Source organism: Moschus berezovskii, chromosome 17 (assembly GCF_049115385.1).
Source record: "Moschus berezovskii isolate FMDL1 chromosome 17, NW_MosBer_1.0, whole genome shotgun sequence".
Classification (NCBI taxonomy): Eukaryota; Metazoa; Chordata; class Mammalia; order Artiodactyla; family Moschidae; genus Moschus; species Moschus berezovskii.
Genome location: NC_142476.1, coordinates 18,462,117 through 18,481,629, shown reverse-complemented (window position 1 = coordinate 18,481,629; position 19,513 = coordinate 18,462,117). Strand labels below are relative to the sequence as shown.

The window sequence follows — 19,513 nt, the reverse complement described above, 5'->3', positions numbered from 1 at the left end:
TTACTCATGTATTTGTTTATATCATTATGAATTCTTATTGTCTGTAATAGCTTATAATCTGTTTTTATCATTACTATTTATTTGAAAATCCCAATGGTACTAGATGGTCCTAGATTTGTCTCATGGGAGCCCTTGAAAAGTTTCTGTGTTTTAATAACATGTCATTATTCTTTGAGCAGTTTTTTCCTTATAGGCACAACACCATTTCTCTGAGAAGTCTTGGTTTCTTTTAGTACAGAATGATATTTAGAAACTAAGATCTGGGTGCTAAGTGTGCTCCCAAGGCCTCTCAGATGACAGAGCTAGAGAATATATGCACACACATATAGACACATGTATCTATATTTCTATATCTATCTATGTAGATTAAAAGTTACTGATTCATACCAACACCTCCAATTCCAATTCAACATCACATGATTCATTCTAATTTTCTTCCTTTTCAGATTTATAACTCCAGAAATGAGAACCTAGCTTTTGCTATGCTCAACATATACCACTTATTTGATTAAGGTGATTAATCTGCAGTTGCTTTTGTGCCCTTTACGTGGATGTCCTTTCCAGTGTACCTGGGCTCTGACACCGCATGCCAGGCCACAAGGATGCCCTCTTCAGTCTACACTGGGCTGCCCCATTGCAGCCCCTTGCACATACCTCCTCTGCCTCTCTTAGTTCTGAAGCCCCATGCCAGGTGCCGTATGACCACCCTCTGCTGCCTACTTGAGCTCTGAAACTTTACACCGGACCACCATTGCTGCCCCTGTGTGGACATCCTCTTTATCTCAGTCCCAGTATCTCAAGTTAGGCAACCACTGCTTCTCGACGGAAGCAGGATTTAAGAAAAATCTCGCAAAGGCTAACTTTCTAGGTTGTGCAGTTATAAAGAATCCGCCTGCCAATGAGGGAGACACAAGAGACATGAATTTGATTCCTGGGTTGGGAAGATCCTTTGAAGTAGAAAATGGCAATCTGCTCCCGTATTCTTGCCTGGAAAATTCCATGGACAGAGGAGCCTGATGGGCTATAGTCTATGGGGTTGCAAAGAGTTGGACACTACTGAGCACACACACTGCACGCACATCCCAAGGCTGTCTATACCATTGCCTGCCTTGCTTCTAGTCTAGTTCTGTCTTCCCTCAGCACGGCCTCACTGATTTGACCTGAGTCAACCACTGTACCTCTCCAGGCTGGTCATCATAAGTGATTTGGGGGCTCGACTTATAAAATTCACCCGAGCTGGTGAGATATCTCTTCTTTGGAGGGAATTTAGAGTTGGAAAATGGACAGACCAAGAGAATAGGCAATGGGGCTGAAGTCAAGGGTACACTGAGAGCTGAGAAAGGACTGTGACGGCCAGACTGACTCTGTCCCAAGTGAAGCAAAGCGTAACAGGCAGAGCAGGAGGAGGAGCAGCTGTACTGAGGGAAGCAGGTACGACTTAACCATGCTAGCTCTGGGAGATCCTAGCTGCAATTCCCTCGAGGCCAGCTGTCTCTCCAGGGAATGACTGAGCCAGATGTGTGCCCAATGTGGGCTAGTGATTTGGCGTCTCTTCAAAATAATTTTCATTAAATATTGTTCATCACATTTAATTATTTAGTGAGTACAGGAAAAGACTAGTTTTCTAATGCTAGAAATAAAGGATTTATGATATGCACTTATTACATGGAAGTTTCCAAGAAGTTGTTCCCAAGACAAATTCATGGGAAAATGTTAAATGATTTAAAACCCATATAATGCACTCAGTTCAGTCATCTGTTAATTGGAATCTGACTTCAGGCACATGTCCGTTGGCTGTTTTCAGGTAGGTGCTGGTAGTTTTGCTTATAGGTGTATAGACAGGTTGAAAAAAATTCTACAAAAAATGTTTTTGTATATGTATCTATGATTGGATTGATGATTATTCCTTGATAGATTCTTAGCATTATATTTGTTGGGTGAATTTGGGACCCACCAGAACCCTGCAGGTTCCCCCTACCCCAGATACAAAAGCCCCTCTATGTCCCCCGCCTCTTGTTTTTAGAAAAGTTGAAGTCTCCCAGGACTCCCCCAGTTATGAAAGAGCAGGCTCGAGCAGCTGGTAATTAGGACAGTAGAGTCCTGGTAGCCTTGGTGTCTGATGCATATTCCTGAGCTGTGTTTCAGACACTATAACTGCCACAAGAGGACATGACATAAGCTGTTCCGTCTTGAGCAGCACTGAATCTATGACTAATACAAATTCTAAGAACTGGTCTCAAGAGAATGAGATTGACATTATTACTCCTAGTGATCTATATCTTTTTGGGCATCAAAATAATTATAGCTTGCTCTGCCTGTATTCACATAAGCAGACATTTAAAATGGTCAGCAAAGAGACGCTACAGATCCATGATGGCATCTTGAACTCAGAAAATACGGAGTCCTTTGTCAGCATAAAGAAATTAGAGAAGACAGACCTTCATTCCTAAGCCCATAGAAATGGAATGATATTTGACAGGAATTGAAACAGCTCTTTTGCTCCTTTGCTGTTTGCCCATTTCTGTTCCCCTCTAGCCTCAAAAGAACCTAACAATAGGAATGAGGTCACTAGGCAATTTAAACTAACTTCTGAGTTATGCTATCCTGAATGCATACCATGCCTGCCTAACTGGTTGATTTTTTCCTAGATCAGAAGAAGTAAGAATGAAGAATTATGTATTTGAAGAGTAACTAGCTCTGTACCCCAAGTCGTTCCCTAAGATATCCTGCAGGCAGATTATGGGGGCAAGATAACCTCTGCAGAGAGAGAGAGTCAGCCAGTCTGCATACAATGGAGAAGGACATAGAACTCAGCCCTGCCTGGATGACTCACTCAGATTCTTTCCCTCCTTTTCCCTTCAAAAACTGTCACGGCTGAGAAGAATCTAGGAAGTTTGTCTCAGGACATGGGTTTACTTTCTACCAAGATTGTTGGCTTTTCTGATGGAAGTAACTTTCCTTTCTACTGCCTCTTAAATTATTGGCTTTTGAGCGGCAAGCTAGCCGAACCTGAGCTCATCAACAAAATGATGGGAAAATTCAAGGCTACATACTGACTATAGAATGTTCATATTCTATATATGGAATACACATTGCCAAATCACTTTAGATACAGTGAAAGCTGAAGGACAAGACTTTTAAAGATCAATAGTGAAAACCAGTTAAAATAAATAAAAGAACTATACCCTTTCCCACCAGGAGGGTAAGAGCACCCATCTCGCACCCACTTTGTAGAGTTAAATATAGTCTGCGACAGTTGACAGTGTTGCAGGCAAACAAAAAGCCAACTGAACAAGAAAGACACTTCCACCTCTCCATGGCGTTCGGTGTTTCAGTGGCTTCAGTCGTTTGAATTTGTCTGTTTACTCGTGAGATTGAGCACAATCTCTGTCCTCCTGAAGTTCGCCATCCTGAGAGGCGAAACATTTCGCTTTTGCTTGTTGTACAGAATCCTCTCCCTTAGTTTTCTTTAAAAAAAGTTATTCTAACAAAATTCATACCTAGCTTGTTGTCCAGTAAGCAGCTCCAAAGTGAATAAAATGAAAGGTGAAAGCCCCTTTCTTTAAACACAGGTCAGCTCACACTACATATACTGTTCCATGAACATGATTCTTATAGTCAATACTCATAAAAATGTACAGTGGTATTTCACTCCCATTTAGGAACCTGCCCCTAGTGGTGGGTATTCAGGTTTCTTTTAGTGTTTTTATGACCATGAAGAATGCACTGAGGATCGCTTGCACCGGGATGTGGGCTTCAGGTCGTAGGTGCCTTGCCTTCCTCTCTTGCTCATGGCTGCAGCCCCAGCTTCTGCATCTATACCTGGCTCAGTGTGGACCCACCATTCATAGTTTTTGATAACTGAATTGACATATTTGGGACACATTTGTGCAAGTTTACCTGTAGCATAAATTTCTCAGGTGTAGCGTTAATCTCTCTCTCCCCAGCCATTCCCCATTTTGCAGTACCTTTGAGTAGATTTCTTCTTTTTAAAATCAATGCTTTTTTCAAGAAGAAACCTCCCTGGGTCAAGCGCAATCATCTAAAGCTACCTAATGTCACCAGGTCAAATTCAGTTTTCACTTTATAACTTTAAATTCAACCATTTCAGTGATATACCTTTGTGAGACTTTGCAGCATGAAGCTGCATGCAACATTGATTTGCTGTATTTACTGTTGGAAAAGTTTTGTTAATATATTAATAGACAGTGACATGGAAAAACAGCTCACAGAATAGAAAATATAGATGGCCTATAAACACATGAACATGAAATTCACTCATTAATTCCCTGACTTTTATGAAATATCCACCGCAGGCCAGGTGCTGTTGTAGAAAATAAGGAAACAAGTATAACCAAAAATAGAAAGCTAATGCTTTCACTGTGAAGAAAGCTGATCACCGAAGAATTGATGCTTTTGAACTATGGTGCTGGAGAAGACTCTTGAGAGTCCCTTGGACTGCAAGGAGAGCCAACCAGTCCATTCTAGAGGAGATCAATCCTGGGTGTTCATTGGAAGGACTGATGCTAAAGCTGAAACTCCAACAGTTTGGCCACCTCATGCGTTGAGTTGACTCACTGGAAAAGAGTCTGATGCGGGAAGGATTGGGGGCAGGAGGAGAAGGTGACGACAGAGAATGAGATGGCTGGATGGCATCACCGACTTGATGGACATGAGTTTGAGTGAACTCCGGGAGTTGGTGATGGACAGGGAGGCCTGGCGTGCTGTGATTCATGGGGTCGCAACGAGTCGGACACGACTGAGCGACTGAACTGAACTGAACTGAATGCTCTCAAGGGGGACAGGGACCTCACATTCCATTCCATAAGTAAACAAAGAAATTCAGATTGTAACCACTGAATGCCCTGTGCCTTCACTTACAGAACTGTCAATTCCTGAAAACTTGGTTAGCTCTCCAAAGCAGGTGTGAGATGAACACTCATATATATACTCAAGGTGGGAATGGAACATGATGCTCATATTCATTTAAATGGGTTTTTATGTTTGTGTATTTGGAAAGTCAGGTCTTTTATTTTTCACTTTTATATAAAGCAATTTAGAAATACACACCAATAGCCTTAGAATCAGTCCCATCATTTCACCCAGTAAATCTAGTACTAAGAATTTATCAAGGAAATACTCATCAACCAAGTCACGGATTCATGTGCAAGATTCTTGTTTTAGAGTTTTAAAAATACATTGAAGTAACTGCATCCAAGTCCTCCTAGAACAGAGTTCCCCTGCTAAGCTTATGATTAACCTTTCTATTCAAAACTTTATTCCCTTTCTTGTCCCCCCTTAGTTTCCCTCAGGATTGAGGAGTATCAGAGAAAAGGGGAGACTGAAACCAAGTAGGACCCTGTGGGGTATTCCTGGGTTCTATGGGCCTTCCATGTCCTCTATTTCTTATCTGTAGAAAAAAAGGTTTTTGTCTCTTAGGCCTTCTCCAAGTTTCAAAGAACAAACTCAAGTAGCTAACAATTAGGACAAGAGTCACAGGACTCCTACATCCTCCTAAAGGGATATAAGTTATAATCTGATGCTTATCTTTGATTTGTTCTGCAGAAACTATGCCCCCCGCCCCCACTCAGGTAGAGGATGATGACTATGTGCTGATCACAAGCACATAGACCCAGACTGTTGAAACCAGAAGGTTGATGATTGAGATCCCAGAAACATCACCCTGTTACCTCACCATCAACCAGTCAGAAGAAGGTCCTCAAGCTAATTCTATGACAGTTTCCCCAACACTGTCTTGGCTAAAAGTCAGTGAAGAGTTTGAGCCTTTTGAGCATGGGCGGCTAGTTCTCCCTGCTTGGTGCCCTGCAATAAACGCTGTACATTCCTTCACCATAACGTGGTGTCGGTGGAGTGGCTTTGCTGTGAGACAGTGAGCAGACCTGAGTTTGCTGTTGTTCAGTCACTCAGTTGTGTCCGATTCTTTGCGACTCCATGGACTGCAGCACACCAGGCTTCCCTTCCTTCACCGTCTCCTGGAACTTGCTCAGATTCATGTCCATTGAATTGGTGTTGCCATCCAACCATCTTGTCCTCTGCCATCCCCTTCTTCTCCTGCCTTCAAACTCTCCCAGCATCAGGGTCTTTTACAATGAGTCAGCTCTTTGAATCAGGTGGCCAAAGTATTCGAGCTTCAGCTTCAGCATCAGTTCTTCCAATGAATATTCAGGGTTGATTTCCTTTTGGATTGACTGGTTTGGTCTCCAACGTGAGTTTGGTTCCATAGGAATAATTGTTCTGTATTTATATGTATCTAGAAGTAAGTTCTTCAAAATATTGGCTTGATTATGGAGGAGTTTTATTCTCAGCTTTGTGCTTAACTTCATTTTTTCCAATTTTCATACTCTCTGTGTGTGTATGTGTAGCTTTTATAATTACAGAAACATTTTAAAAAGGTGTTAGGGCCATTATTAGTTCCATTATTTTGTGCCTTCAATTTATAATCTTTTATGAGAGGTTTATTTCAGAATTTGCTTCCTATGATGCTTCCTTCTTTTGAATATAATCTTGTCTATCTTTGATTCTGTTTTATTCCTTTTTTGTCAAGAAACTCAAGAGTCAATTTAGAAACTTAAGCACGGCATCTATGTTGAGTCTAATTTTGGCATTTTTATATTCTTCTCTTAAAACCTCGTTTTTTACTTGGGTATTTCCAAATAAAGTGTATTTGTTATAAGCCTTTTCAAACTCTTTGGTGAGTGGGCATAAAGGCATGGGTGATGGTTGAACTCTGCTATTTTCGTCAGGAACAGCACTTGAATGAAAATAATGGTCTAGCAGGGTTAAGGAGCCGTGACTACTTAAGTTTTTCCAACCCACCCCTTTCAAGGGAGTAACCAAGGAGTAATGGCCACATGAATAGCATTATAGTGTTTTCAACCTGCACTAAACTGTCACGGTAGTCAGTCAGCAGGGAGTCTTCTCCCCCACTTTAAAATCTCCCCTCACCGGGCAATGGCTACAACACTGAACTCCAATGTCCAGTGTGTCAAGTTGTTTGAATCCTCCGGATTCTGCCTGAGCACAGTCTCTTGAATTTAGGCAACAATGACTCCTGCAATTTTTATGTGCAGATTGTCGGTTCTTCCTTGGAACTCCTTTCAGTCTTCTCCCTGGCGCTATAGAGGACAAATCTACACACACACACACACACACACACACACACGTGCCTCACCTTCCTCGACACTGTCCAAACCTGCAGCATTCCCCTCATCAAGTAAATACCTACATCTATATCTAGAAATACTTCCACTCACCTTGGCAATTGTGTGCCCTGAAAATTATTTCTGAGGTAATCATATTTAAGGGTAAAGATTCATCTTTCTTAGAAAAATTAGGACAGTTGGGTGAGGGATAAATTACCTCATTTTACTGTATTTGCTAGGCTCCTTTGCATCCAAGATCTTGGTTGCCACCCTCCCCGCTTCCCCTCAAGTCATAGCCATACATTAAGAATGAGCCTATATTTCAGGAAAAAAATGGATGTCAGAGCTGAAGGCTCTGAGATTAACAGCTGTACATTCTTGTCTTTATGCAAAGTGGAATTTTTGCATAATCCAAATCCTGTTAGCCATCAGTTGAGAAACTGTTTCTTTTTCTTCTTTGTAATGTAGAATTCTTGAAATAGGTTTAGACCACACAGCCAGTCCACAACCGACAAATGGGTTAAAGTCCAACAAATGACTTCATGCACTGGTTTGAGTTTTCCCAGGAAAGCATTATCTTACAGGCTATTTGCTGCTGGCTGGCAACCCACTCCAGTGTTCTTGCCTGGAGAATCCCAGAGATGGCGGAGCCTGGTGGGCTACCATCTATGGGGTCGCACAGAGTCGGACACGACTGAAGTGACTTAGCAGCAGCAGCAGTCAGCTATAACGTGATTGAAATACTACACATATGTATAAAAAAGAGTAGGAAACAATGCTAGGAATGAGTAAACAGGGAAAGGAATACACTTGAATAATACTTAGAAAATATATAGGAAGCTGAGCTTTTTAAAAGATTTACTTGGAGAATAATGAATAGGTAACTGGAGACATTTTACATTTTATGGAGCTTCCAAAGAGAGATCTGAGCACTCAGAGGTTATTGACAAGGTTCTTTTACTCCTTTTGATGTGTTTTTCATTTTGAATATTTGAAGAAGCCCAGTGTTTCATTTTGTCTAGTTTCATTTCAGATTAGGCCTTAGATTTTTTTTCCGACAGAAGAATCATGATCCCTACCCTTATACTGGCCCAATGCAGTTAGCATTTGCACTCTCTAATTATTGCTAATATTTGCAATGAAGCCGAAAAATAGAGAGGCAGTAGGGTTTCTAAAGGTAACTTAGCAAAATGAAGTAGGTAAGAATAAAGAGGAAACATTGAAAGGACTCTGGTGAAGACTGAAAAGTCTTTACAGGAGGTGATGTTAAATGGATCCTCGTGGGGAAAGCCAGGGTTGGGGGAGGGGGTGGTTTGTCCATGACTCCCTTGATGGGGCATAAAGGAGGGTCAGAGAAGCAGTATCAGATGCTGGGTTCCAGCTGTCGTGTGTGTAGGGGACATAGTTATGGGGTTCACAGAATCAGGGGATTCAGAAATGGAATGACATTTACTTTTCTAAAATTGAACCTAAGATAACCTTTTTGACTCATGGCCCATAAGCTTTCTCCAGATGTTTTCAGATGTTCTCTGCATAATTCAGTGATTTTTCTTTTTTTTCCCCCAGTCATATTGGAGTATTAATCTCCCTGTTTCAGTTTGTTTCACAAATACCGTCCAGGTATTTTCTTTCCATTCTTTCCCCGACCCCCCTGCCCCCTGCTTCACTGCCTGATGTTTCTGACTTCATGGTGGCCCTTGGATGTGACAGAGACTGGGTCCAGAATGTGTGTGGATGGCGTGCGGTGCACGTGTGGGGCGTCCTGGAGGGAACACCGCCTCTAGTCTTGTGCGCCTGGGTGACGTAGGGGAGACTTGTTTGCCGACATCAGTGTCTTTCATAGGAGTAGAACCCCTGATTTTCAGCTGGACACAAGCCCATCCTAAAGAAAGACCATAAACGCAACTAGCTGTAGCAGAAGTGTGTGGCATTCAAGTTCTTCTTCCTGAAAGTGTTCTTCTTTCTCCATTTTCTCTAGCTAGAATTCTGACATGACAGTGAGCCATTGTGGACACACCGGTGAGAATAATAATGCCCAGGGATGCTGGTTTTGGGATAGAAAGTGTTAGGAGCCCTAACATCTGAGTAGCCAGGATAGGCCTGAGACCTTGCTTAGGCCCAAGTTTCAATTTCCTGGAGACAGGGTGGAGGCTAAGTTCACAGAAACTCCTCCCTAAGAAGATCCCGCCAGCGCCAAAATTAAGAAACTCCTCCCTAGAAAAGTCCCACCGGCGCCAAAAATCAGGCCAATCAGAGGAAAAAGGGAAATCCCCCAGAAAAACCCCGCGCGCGCATAAACTGGCCAATGAGCTTCTGCGCACGCATGAACTGAGCTTCTGCCAGCTTGATCTTTTGAACAAAAATAGGTGCTTATGTAATCTAAGACTATAAAAACCGCTGTGACCTGGGCTTGGGGCTCTTGTCCGCACTCCACTGCGCTGGAGGAGGCATGAGCCCTAGCTCAAGCTAGAAATAAACCCCATTCTTGCTTTTGCATTGCTGCGAGTGTCTTATTTTACCAGTATGGGGGGACTGGACTCAGGGCATAACATTTGGGGGCTCGTCCGGGATCCCTGTGACTGGGGAGAATAACGCTCTCCTGGCAGAAGGGGTTCATCAGCCCAGAGGAGGGCTGATTACAGCACCAGTGCCAGGTCTGATCAGGGGTGAATTGATCGCCGTAGCCAGCGTAAGGCTGAGGCCCAGCATTCGCGCTGGAAGGCAGCTGGCTTTGTGGGAGAGAGGAGGTCTCTTCCGATCCGGAATCTGGTGGGCAGTGGACGCCCTTCGGTAAGGTTACTTTAAACTGCAGGAAGCCTCAGAGGTCTCAGAGACCTAGTAGTGTGTTTTCGGGTGACGTTTGTCTGTCCTCCGTTTGTCGTGTTATCATGTGTGTCGGAATTGTCTCTGTCTCTCTCCTGTGTCTGTTCTCTGCCGTAATCTGTTCTGTGGTCATGGGTCAAGGAAGCTCTACCCTGCTCTCCCTCATGATGGATCATTTCTCTGACTTTAAATCTAGGGTGCGAGACTTGTCTCTGCTAGTGAAGAGGAATAAGCTGGTGACACTCTGCTCCTCGGAGTGGCCCACTTTTAATGTCGGGTGGCCGAGAGAGGGAACCTTCAGCCTGCCCACCATCTGGGCTTTTGGGGGAAGGTTCTCACGCCCGGCCCTTCTGGCCACCCGGACCAGATGCCCTATATCCTGGTCTGGCAAGATCTGGTGGAAAACCCACCAGCATGGATAAAGCCTCTTGTTTCTATCCTTTTCACCCATAATCCCACCTGGGATGACTGTCAGTAGCTGTTACAGGTGCTCTTCACCACAGAAGAATGGGAGCGGATTCTATCGGAAGCTCGGAAACATGTCCCGGGGTGTGGACGGTAATGCAAAAGCAATGCAAAAGCATGCAGCCAAACCTAATTGATGAGGGATTTCCATTGACCCGGCCCCAGTGGGACTTTGAGCGTGCAGAAGGTAGGGAGCATCTCCGAGTGTACCGCCAGACTCTTATGGCAGGCCTCCGAGTAGCTGCCCGGAGACCAACGAATTTGGCTAAGATAAAGTTGTTCAGGGATTGGTTTTGGCTATGGAGATTAAATGAAAATTAAGCTGCGAATACAATCCCCAGAGCTCGGGTCAAATAAAAAGGATGAATCGGACCCTAAAAGAAACACTGGCAAAATTGGCAATAGAGACTGGCGGGGACTGGGTGGATCTCCTTCCTTATGCCCTTTTATTGTTTATGGGGTCCCTCCGCCGACCCCCTATAGGATAGGTCCAACTGTTTTTATAAACTAGTAAATTTTATATTGTAATATCTAATTCATGACTAAAGACTCGCACTGTGTCTGTCTTAATATGTCTTGGTAGGTCTTTGTCTCTGAGTAATATTTTTGAAGTTAATTTGTAAATGAGCTCTATTTAATTGGCTTAAAAAAGGGTAAGTGCTTACAAATCATTCTAAATTAAATAATAAATTCCAGGTTCATGTAAACTGGAAAATATTCAGTATTAAATACCTGATATTAATGTTTGTTGATCTATCTAATATAGACATGTCTTAGAGTAATTAACATTAAGTAGAATATTTTCATTGCACCTAGGTTCAATATAAATTAAATATATCTGTTACAAGTTTGTCGACAAATAAATTACCTTGAGTGAAAAACTTCTAAAAAATGTAGATGAGACATGAGCTTTTAGATAAACTCTATTAAGATTAAAAATGTCTGTCTAAAACAGTTTCTCTAGATTTTGGTAACCTGAATTTCTAAGGTTGTGCTAAATTAAGTAACAAAAGTTTATTGAATAGCTAGGTCATTTCCAAATAAAATAAGATTCTGAAACGTTCACTACTGAATACTAACTTACAGAAAAACTAAAGATTTTAGACTATTAATAAATAATGTTTGATGCCATCCTGAGATGTTCGCTAAAATTTTTTTATCACTGGAATTTATGTTCACCAATCTATAGAATGCTAATATAAAGGTCAATTCCTGGTTGCTTAAGGGAAGTAAGATGTGTGTGTTCAGTAAAGAAGGTGTGAAGAATGAAGTTACATTTTATGAAGGAAAAAGGTAGTAGGTCTGACTTACAGGTGGCTGTTCCAGGATGGGAGAACAAATGGGTACAGAAAGTGATAAAAAGGTTTTGTGGAAAGTGGACCCCAAGGAAAGAGTTTTGTGTATAAATAAACGTTTTCTGGAGATGTTAAACTGCATTTGATAATAGACTTAAGTTTATTTGCCTCTTAAATGGTCTGTTCTATATTTGCCTCTGAAATCCTACTATGGCTGAGTGAATAGCTATTGTTTCACAGTGACCTATAATCCCATCTGATTGAGTGCTCTAAACCTTTCTGATATTTGTTGACAAAATTTCCTAAATCAATCTGATGAAGCACTTTTGGCTTCTAGCTGACTTTGGGATGCTTCAGAGGGCCCCTGAAACATCCCAAAGGGAGATATTACACTAATTGGTTCAACTTCCATGTTAAATTACATGGGAAGTACTGTCAAGTGAATAATAAGTCTCGGGTATATTGTATGGTAAATGTTACTAATACAGATATCCTAGAAACAATTTATATATAAATTCTGATATATTCAGGTAAAATGTGGCCGTAATTCTGATTACTATCTTAAAGTGGTGTCACAGCACTAACCAAGTTTCTTGTGAAAATGCTTCCTCTTCCAGAAGATTTATAAAAAGGACTTTTGGATAAATACAAGTTTCTGAACTGGGTAAGAAATTAAAAGATTTTAGTGAGAAACCTGATGACTGTACAAAGGTTAACAAAAGGACCGAATGAACTGGCAAATATGCTTATAACTTTTATGGTTTCTGAAAAATTACTGGTTTGAATCTGCGTTTTCCAGATCTTAGGAAACCTTCCCCTCAAACTAATTATGACTGAACAGTAATTTGGTAAAATGGTATTTAATAGACAAATTGAAGCATTTAACATTTTTCTCTATCTGACCCCTTCAGAGACTGGAAACTCTTAGGCTTCCAGTAACTTTATCAGATATAATGGCCACCTGACCTGCCTGTTGAGAAACCTGTATGCAGGTCAGGAAGCAACAGTCAGAACTGTACATGGAACAACAGACTGGTTCCAAATAGGAAAAGGAGTACGTCAAGGCTGCATATTGTCACCTTGCTTATTTAACTTACATGCAGAGTACATCATGAGGAATGCTGGGCTGGAAGAAGCACAAGCTGGAATCAAGATTGCCGGGAGAAATATCAATAACCTCAGATATGCAGATGACACCACCCTTATGGCAGAAAGTGAAGAGGAACTCAAAAGCCTCTTGATGAAAGTGAAAGAGGAGAGTGAAAAGGTTGGCTTGAAGCTCAACATTCAGAAAACAAAGATCATGACATCTGGTCCCATCACTTCATGGGAAATAGATGGAAAAACAGTGGAAACAGTGTCAGAGTTTATTTTTTTGGGCTCCAAAATCACTGCAGATGCTGATTGCAGCCATGAAATTAAAAGATGCTTACTCCTTGGAAGGAAAGTTATGACCAACCTAGATAGCATATTAAAAAGCAGAGAAATTACTTTGCCAACCAAGGTCCGTCTAGTCAAGGCGATGGTTTTTCCAGTGGTCATGTGTGGATGTGAGAGTTGGACTGTGAAGAAAGCTGATCGCCGAAGAATTGATGCTTTTGAACTGTGGTGCTGGAGAAGACTCTTGAGAGTCCCTTGGACTGCAAGGAGATCTAACCAGTCCATTCTAAAGGAGATCAATCCTGGGTGTTCATTGGAAAGACTGATGCTAAAGCTGAAACTGCAATACTTTGGCCACCTCATGCGACGAGCTGACTCACTGGAAAAGATTCTGATGCTGGGAAAGGTTGGGGGTGGGAGGAGAAGGGGACGACAGAGAATGAGATGACTGGATGGCATCACCGACTCTGTGGACATGAGTTTAAGTGAACTCCGGGAGTTGGCGATGGACAGGGAGGCCTGGCGTGCTGTGATTCATGGGGTCGCAGAAAGTCGGACACGACTGAGTGACTGAACTGAACTGAACTTTATCAGATAAATTAAGAAGGTTATCTCACTAACAGGTACAGAAATCTCAGTTTTGGAGACCTTAAGAAAGGGAGGAATTCACTCAGATCTGTTAGGCAAAATCTGTGATAAGCCTTTGAGATGACTTTCCTAGCCCTGAAAGGTTTTAAAGTTAAGTTTGAGACTCCATAAAAGTTTCAGCAAAGCAAAGCAAAAAAAAAAAAAAAAAAAGAAAAGTCTATGGTTACATAAATAATCAGGTCAAGTTTATTGAGAACAGATCTATTTTGTAAACAAGTCTTAATTTGGTTATATTTGATAAAAATGAGTAATTTTAGGGGAAAAAAGATGTTTCAATGAGTGTTAAATCCCAGTTTGTTAATGGAAATCTGTTTCTACTAAGACTCATTTCTTGAATGGATCTTTGCTGTTATGTGATATTAATATAGGATTTGGTTGAGTTCTTGAAGAGCACCCTAGGTTTGTTTCTGAAGCTTGTCTCAGTGATCTATCTTTGGATGAAGATCAGATGCCTTATGACCTGCAACCAGGACTAGAAAAAGACATAATTTAAGGGACTGTCTCCAACCTGGATGGAAGGACTTTTTTCAGAAGAAACTACACTACACCAGGATGAGAAGACGACGACATCAGAGGTAGACAGCTTGCCCAAGATGCTGGACCTGATTCGTATGATCATTTATAATGTTTTCTTGACTTCTTAGCCCTCTGCATATAAATCAAATGCTTTTCTACCATAGGCCTGATCCTATGCTAGTTTTAGAAATTAATCCAATTGTCGGGTTTGTAGACATGTAAAAGCTCATTCTGCTTATACAAAAACTGTTAGACTTGTGCCATCCTAATGTCCTTAAACCATGGCAACAGTCTGCTTCTAAATTGGAAAATTAAAAACAATAGCTGGAAATCAGAGTCAGGGCTATGGGAAATCCAAGATGGCTGCTTGGCTTTTCCCAGCTCCCTGACAAACCTCATTTTTTAATGTGATGGGTTAAAGCCTTCCTGGCTACAGGGTTAATGCCTCCATAATGAAAAATCACGGAATATTAAGTTTTGTAAATTGTTAAGTTTCTAGTTTTGTTAATTAAGGTCTAGTGTTTACTAAGATTCACTGCTGAGACAGTTCCATGTTATGTGATACTACTAAAAGATTTAATTAAGTTATTAAAAAGGACACTCTAGGTTAGTTTCTAAGGCTTATCTCAGTAACCAATCTTCAGATAAAGGTCAGATGCTCCATAATGTACAACCAGGAGATTAACACCAGGCTATAGTCATTTAACAAATGAAGTCAGGTGACTTGGGGTATACCAGGCTTTATCTAATAAATGTTCTTGACTTATAATTCTTATTTTACTAATAACTGCTAGCTATGGCTATATTATTTTCTATGTCACTTGTTTCACTGAGCCTGTGATATAATGCTGATATGCAGTTCCATATGAGATCAATAATTGTAATAATGTGACTCTGGGTATGGGAAAAAGCAACAAGAGGAATATTTTCCTGGACCAGGAGGCTAGTAAGACAGTGGTCCAGAGACTTTTGCTACTTGCAAGGCCTGGTCCAATTTTAGCACATTGAGTGGCCCATCACTTCCCTAGACCTGGGAATGAGCCTTCCCAGCACCGTGGGACACAATGGCCATGAAATGGTGTCACATGGTCAGATATGTGGCTATGAAGGAACCCTGCTGACTGGAAGTTGGTACTTGCCAGCTGCCTCTACAAAGATTACATCATGACCATTGCAAGCTGCTGACCTTCAGCACCCCCTGAAAGAAGTTCAGGGTGAAAATCAGGAATGAGGCACTCTGTGCTCTGAAAAAACTGGCAGAACAGGCCTTCAGATAGTTAGATCTTTTCAGAAAAAGGTTTTATGAGTTCCAATTCTTGTATCTTCTCATACCTAGAAAAACACTGACGTCATTAATGGTGAAATCTGCTTTGGCTATTAAAAAAAATTTTTACAATTAAAAGTCAAAATAGAGTAGCTATGGTTCAGACATCCTGGAAAATAACTATTTCCCAGATATCCTGAAACATGATATTATGGGTGTGATTTCAGATTAGACGCTATAACCTAATGTAAAACTTAATGCTCCTGTAATGCATTTTTGCTTCTGTACTTTGATTGCTGCTCATAGAATCAAAGTTACTCCATTTTAGATAAGGTTGTTTTTAAGTAAAGATTCCTAAAATTGTTTTTGAGTAAGGCTGTATAAAGATCCCTGGATCAAACTCTACCCACAGAGGAAGATTCCTCCGTTTGAACAACAGAAAAGGGGGGAGATATTAGGAGCCCTAACATCTGAGTAGCCAGGATAGGCCTGAAACCTTGCTTAGGCCTAAGTTTCGATTTCCTGGAGACAGGATGGAGGCTAAGTTCACAGAAACTCTTCCCTAGAAAAGTCCCACCGGCGCCAAAAATCAGGCCAATCAGAGGAAAAAGGGAAATCCCCCAGAAAAACTGGCCAATGAGCTTCTGCGCATGCATGAACTGGCCAATGAGCTTCTGCACGCGCATGAACTGAGCTTCTGCCCGCTTGATCTTTTGAACAAAAATAGGTGCTTATGTAATCTAAGACTATAAAAACAGCTGTGACCTGGGCTTGGGGCTCTTGTCCGCACTCCACTGCGCTGGAGGAGGCATGAGCCCTAGCTCGAGCTAGAAGTAAACCCCATTCTTGCTTTTGCATTGCTGCGAGTGTCTTATTCTATCAGTATGGGGGGACCAGACTCAGGGCATAACAAAAGTTCCCAGACGATTCCAGGGACAGAACTATTGCAGCTCTAAACTTTTCCCCAGGCTGTTCCATGTTAGAAAGATAAATTTAGATATGTTTAAGCTGTTGTAAATGTGGGTTTTGTGACACTAGTTCACCATATACCCAACTAGCACGTGGTGAAAAGAGGGAGACTAAGCAATGTAACTAGATGTTACACATACACAGAAACTTGAGCAGTAGGTGCCAGGAATGGTGTTGAGTGGTAGATGGATGTGGACAGTAAGGACCCTCCCAGAGATGACAGTACTGTCTCTGATGACGCTAAAGAAGTAGCCGACGTTTTAGAGAACATATTAAAAGTGTAGGATTTCTATGTAATGCAATACATGGAAATGCACTGGGGAGAAAAACAATTGCTGATTACTGCAATTCAATAAACCACTTAATGCAGTCCCTGGAAAGAATTATTAAAAAGCCATCCCAGTGCTCTTTGGCTGACCTTAGGTTTAATCTGAGGTTTAGCATCCCCCTGTTTGTGGGATTCAGATTTTAAGGAGGAAGGATTAAGGAATACATTTGCTGACTGTCTGAAAGAATATAGCCTATGTAAATCAACAATACTTCAATTTGAAAAAAAAGAATGTAGTCTAGAGCAGAGAAATTCTTCAATTAGGGTGCGAAAGGAAAGTGCTTGTACTTTGCAGATTCAGACATTCTTCAAAACAAACAGGCTGGACTCTTGGCTATACAAACAATGGACACGGAGGACAGCAGTCCAGCTAGGTTTCTACCTCCCAGAGTCCACAGAAACCACGAGGGGACGTTCAGTCGTCAGAGAAGACGTGTAGAAACACAGAGGTTATCAGAATTTCGTCATGTCCCCAGTCTTCTGTGCTAATTCTGTTCCTTCCGAGAATATTTCAGCCGCATGCCATCTTACACAGAGTTAAACTCACCAGATAAAGCACACCCTTTGTCCAGAGTGGCTGTATCAATCAAACGAGATCATAAAAGCCACCTACACCATGACTGACCCGTGGGTTTTGGCCAATGCCTGAGGAGGGGTTGGGGATGTGCCCAGCACCCTCTCACTCAGTATGCATCCAGATGCTCTCCCTTCCTTTCAGCGCAGAGAGAGGCTGTGTCTGGGGAGGGGTGGGGGAGTCTGTGTTGTCCAGGAAGCACAGGGATGCATATCAATCACTCTGTTTGGCGGGTAGCACAGACACACTGCCCTTTTATCCGATCACTATGGAGGCCTTTCCCGTCCGTCCGGGAAGTAGGACTCTTTACAATATAGATGGTGTTCTGAGTTACAGTAATAACGCATGTTTGTGAACTACTCAAGAAATTACAAAGCTTCTAGGTGATTTGTTTTCACGTTGCTAGGAGCCACATGCAGATGGCTAATTTTGATCCTGGTGTTTGCGTCTTCCAGCCACATCCCTCTCACTGACTAATCAACAAATACATGTGGCAATTCTCTACTGGATCCATAATGAAACGGGCCTAGGAATCCCCAAAGTTGGAAACTCTCTGGCTTTTCCCTGGTGATCCCTTCAAATGCTGTCACCATCAAAAGCATAGGGGGCCTCTCTGGATTTTTCAGCATTCTCTTTCTGAATATTTCTCTGGACACACTTGCTCCCTACCCTGTTGGTGGATTAAAATGAACTTTTGATGTAGCAAGTTCAGGTTTTGGAGAACACCCCCGAATCAGGCAGGTCTGTTATCATATGGTTTCTTTGTTTTCGCTGTTCATTCTGCCTTGGCTTAACCCACTTACCCGTCAACTGCGTGTTGTTAAAATATTTCACCTCTCAGTTCTCCCTTCGTGCCAACTAACTTCACCAACCCATAGCTCTGGGTCATGGAAGAAGCAAAATCTTCCCTACGATGACCAAGTCTGTCTCTGAGGCTCAGGACAGGCGGCAGCCTTTCCATGACCCTTTCGACTCCGGCTTGTTGATCACAAACCACCTGGCAAGTTCAGGGAAGCTCTCTGAACTGCTGCTCTCCCTGTTACTTCCAGGAACTCTGTAGTCTGCCTGCTCTGAACAAGTCCTCATCTCTCTCATCTCCCTTGTTCCAAACACTCTCTTTTTGTCAGCATGCTCGCTCCTCAGTGAGTTTCCTTACCCAAGGCTCTTATTCATATATCTGCCGGTCCACACACCTGGGCAAACTGTTAATCAGCTTTTGTTTAGTATCAGCCTAAGCATTTCAACTTCTGGTTTCTATTGTGTTCCTTCTTGGCATGCAAACGGGCAAAATGTATGTTCACTGCAGAGCCCTCAACGCCACCATATCTGGCAGGTGGGCCGCTCCTGCCCTGTGCACCGGCCCCTGGCCCACTCACCGGCTATAGAGGAGACAACCACAATGCTTCCGTTGGTCTGCTTCAGCATGGGCAAGGCGGCCGTGCTCAGGACCACGTAACTCAGGAGGTTGACCTCCAGGCTTCTGCGCAAGAAATGGATGTCATTGCTAAACACACGCAAAGGCGTGTAGTAGATGTGGTTGAGAATGAGCATGTCAAGTCCCCCTGCAAGAGACGGCTGTGGTGAGAGAAACCATCTGAGGTTGATACCTCCCCTCTCCCTCCCCAAAAGCTCCCTGTGACCCCCAGGGCAAAGTCCAGAAGGGGAGAGAGGAGACACCGTCTCACCCATGAGCTCTCCAGCTTTGGCAACAAATTGTTCTGCGAAGGTCATATTCTCCATGGTGCCCACCACGTAGTGCGCTGAGGCTGCCCCCAGCTCCAGGCAGCGGGATACCACCTGCGGGGGCACAGTGGCAACTGGCGTCGGTCTTGGCTGCAGCCCTCTGCGAGGGGCAGTCTCTGACATAATGGGGGCTTAAATGAGAGGTTGCTTATAGCCCTGAAAAGTGTGTGTACATGTGTGTCATTAAAGGCAACTGACGCAGCATTTGTCCTCTGTTTGAAATTGGGTTGGGTTAGAGATGGATCAGTCGTGGTGCTGGAGTTTAAGTCCACGATTTGTGTTCATGAGTCTTTGTGAACAGATGTTTCTGAACACATGATTGATATGGATGCTAGTTTCCATGTG

General features: G+C 42.4%; 1 protein-coding gene across 2 annotated transcripts in view; it reads right to left on the bottom strand.

Moving 5' to 3' along the window:
- The window catches only part of HSD11B1 (hydroxysteroid 11-beta dehydrogenase 1), a 70,014-nt gene that overhangs the window by 21,861 nt on the left and 28,640 nt on the right, over positions 1–19,513 (bottom strand). For both annotated transcript variants that reach the window (XM_055419007.2, XM_055419008.2), the window contains exons 4-5: positions 19,111–19,222; positions 18,802–18,987 (exon numbers count right to left, since the gene is read on the bottom strand). In XM_055419007.2, coding sequence (XP_055274982.1) covers positions 18,802–18,987; positions 19,111–19,222 — 298 coding nt within the window. The remainder of the gene's footprint in view (positions 1–18,801; positions 18,988–19,110; positions 19,223–19,513) is intronic.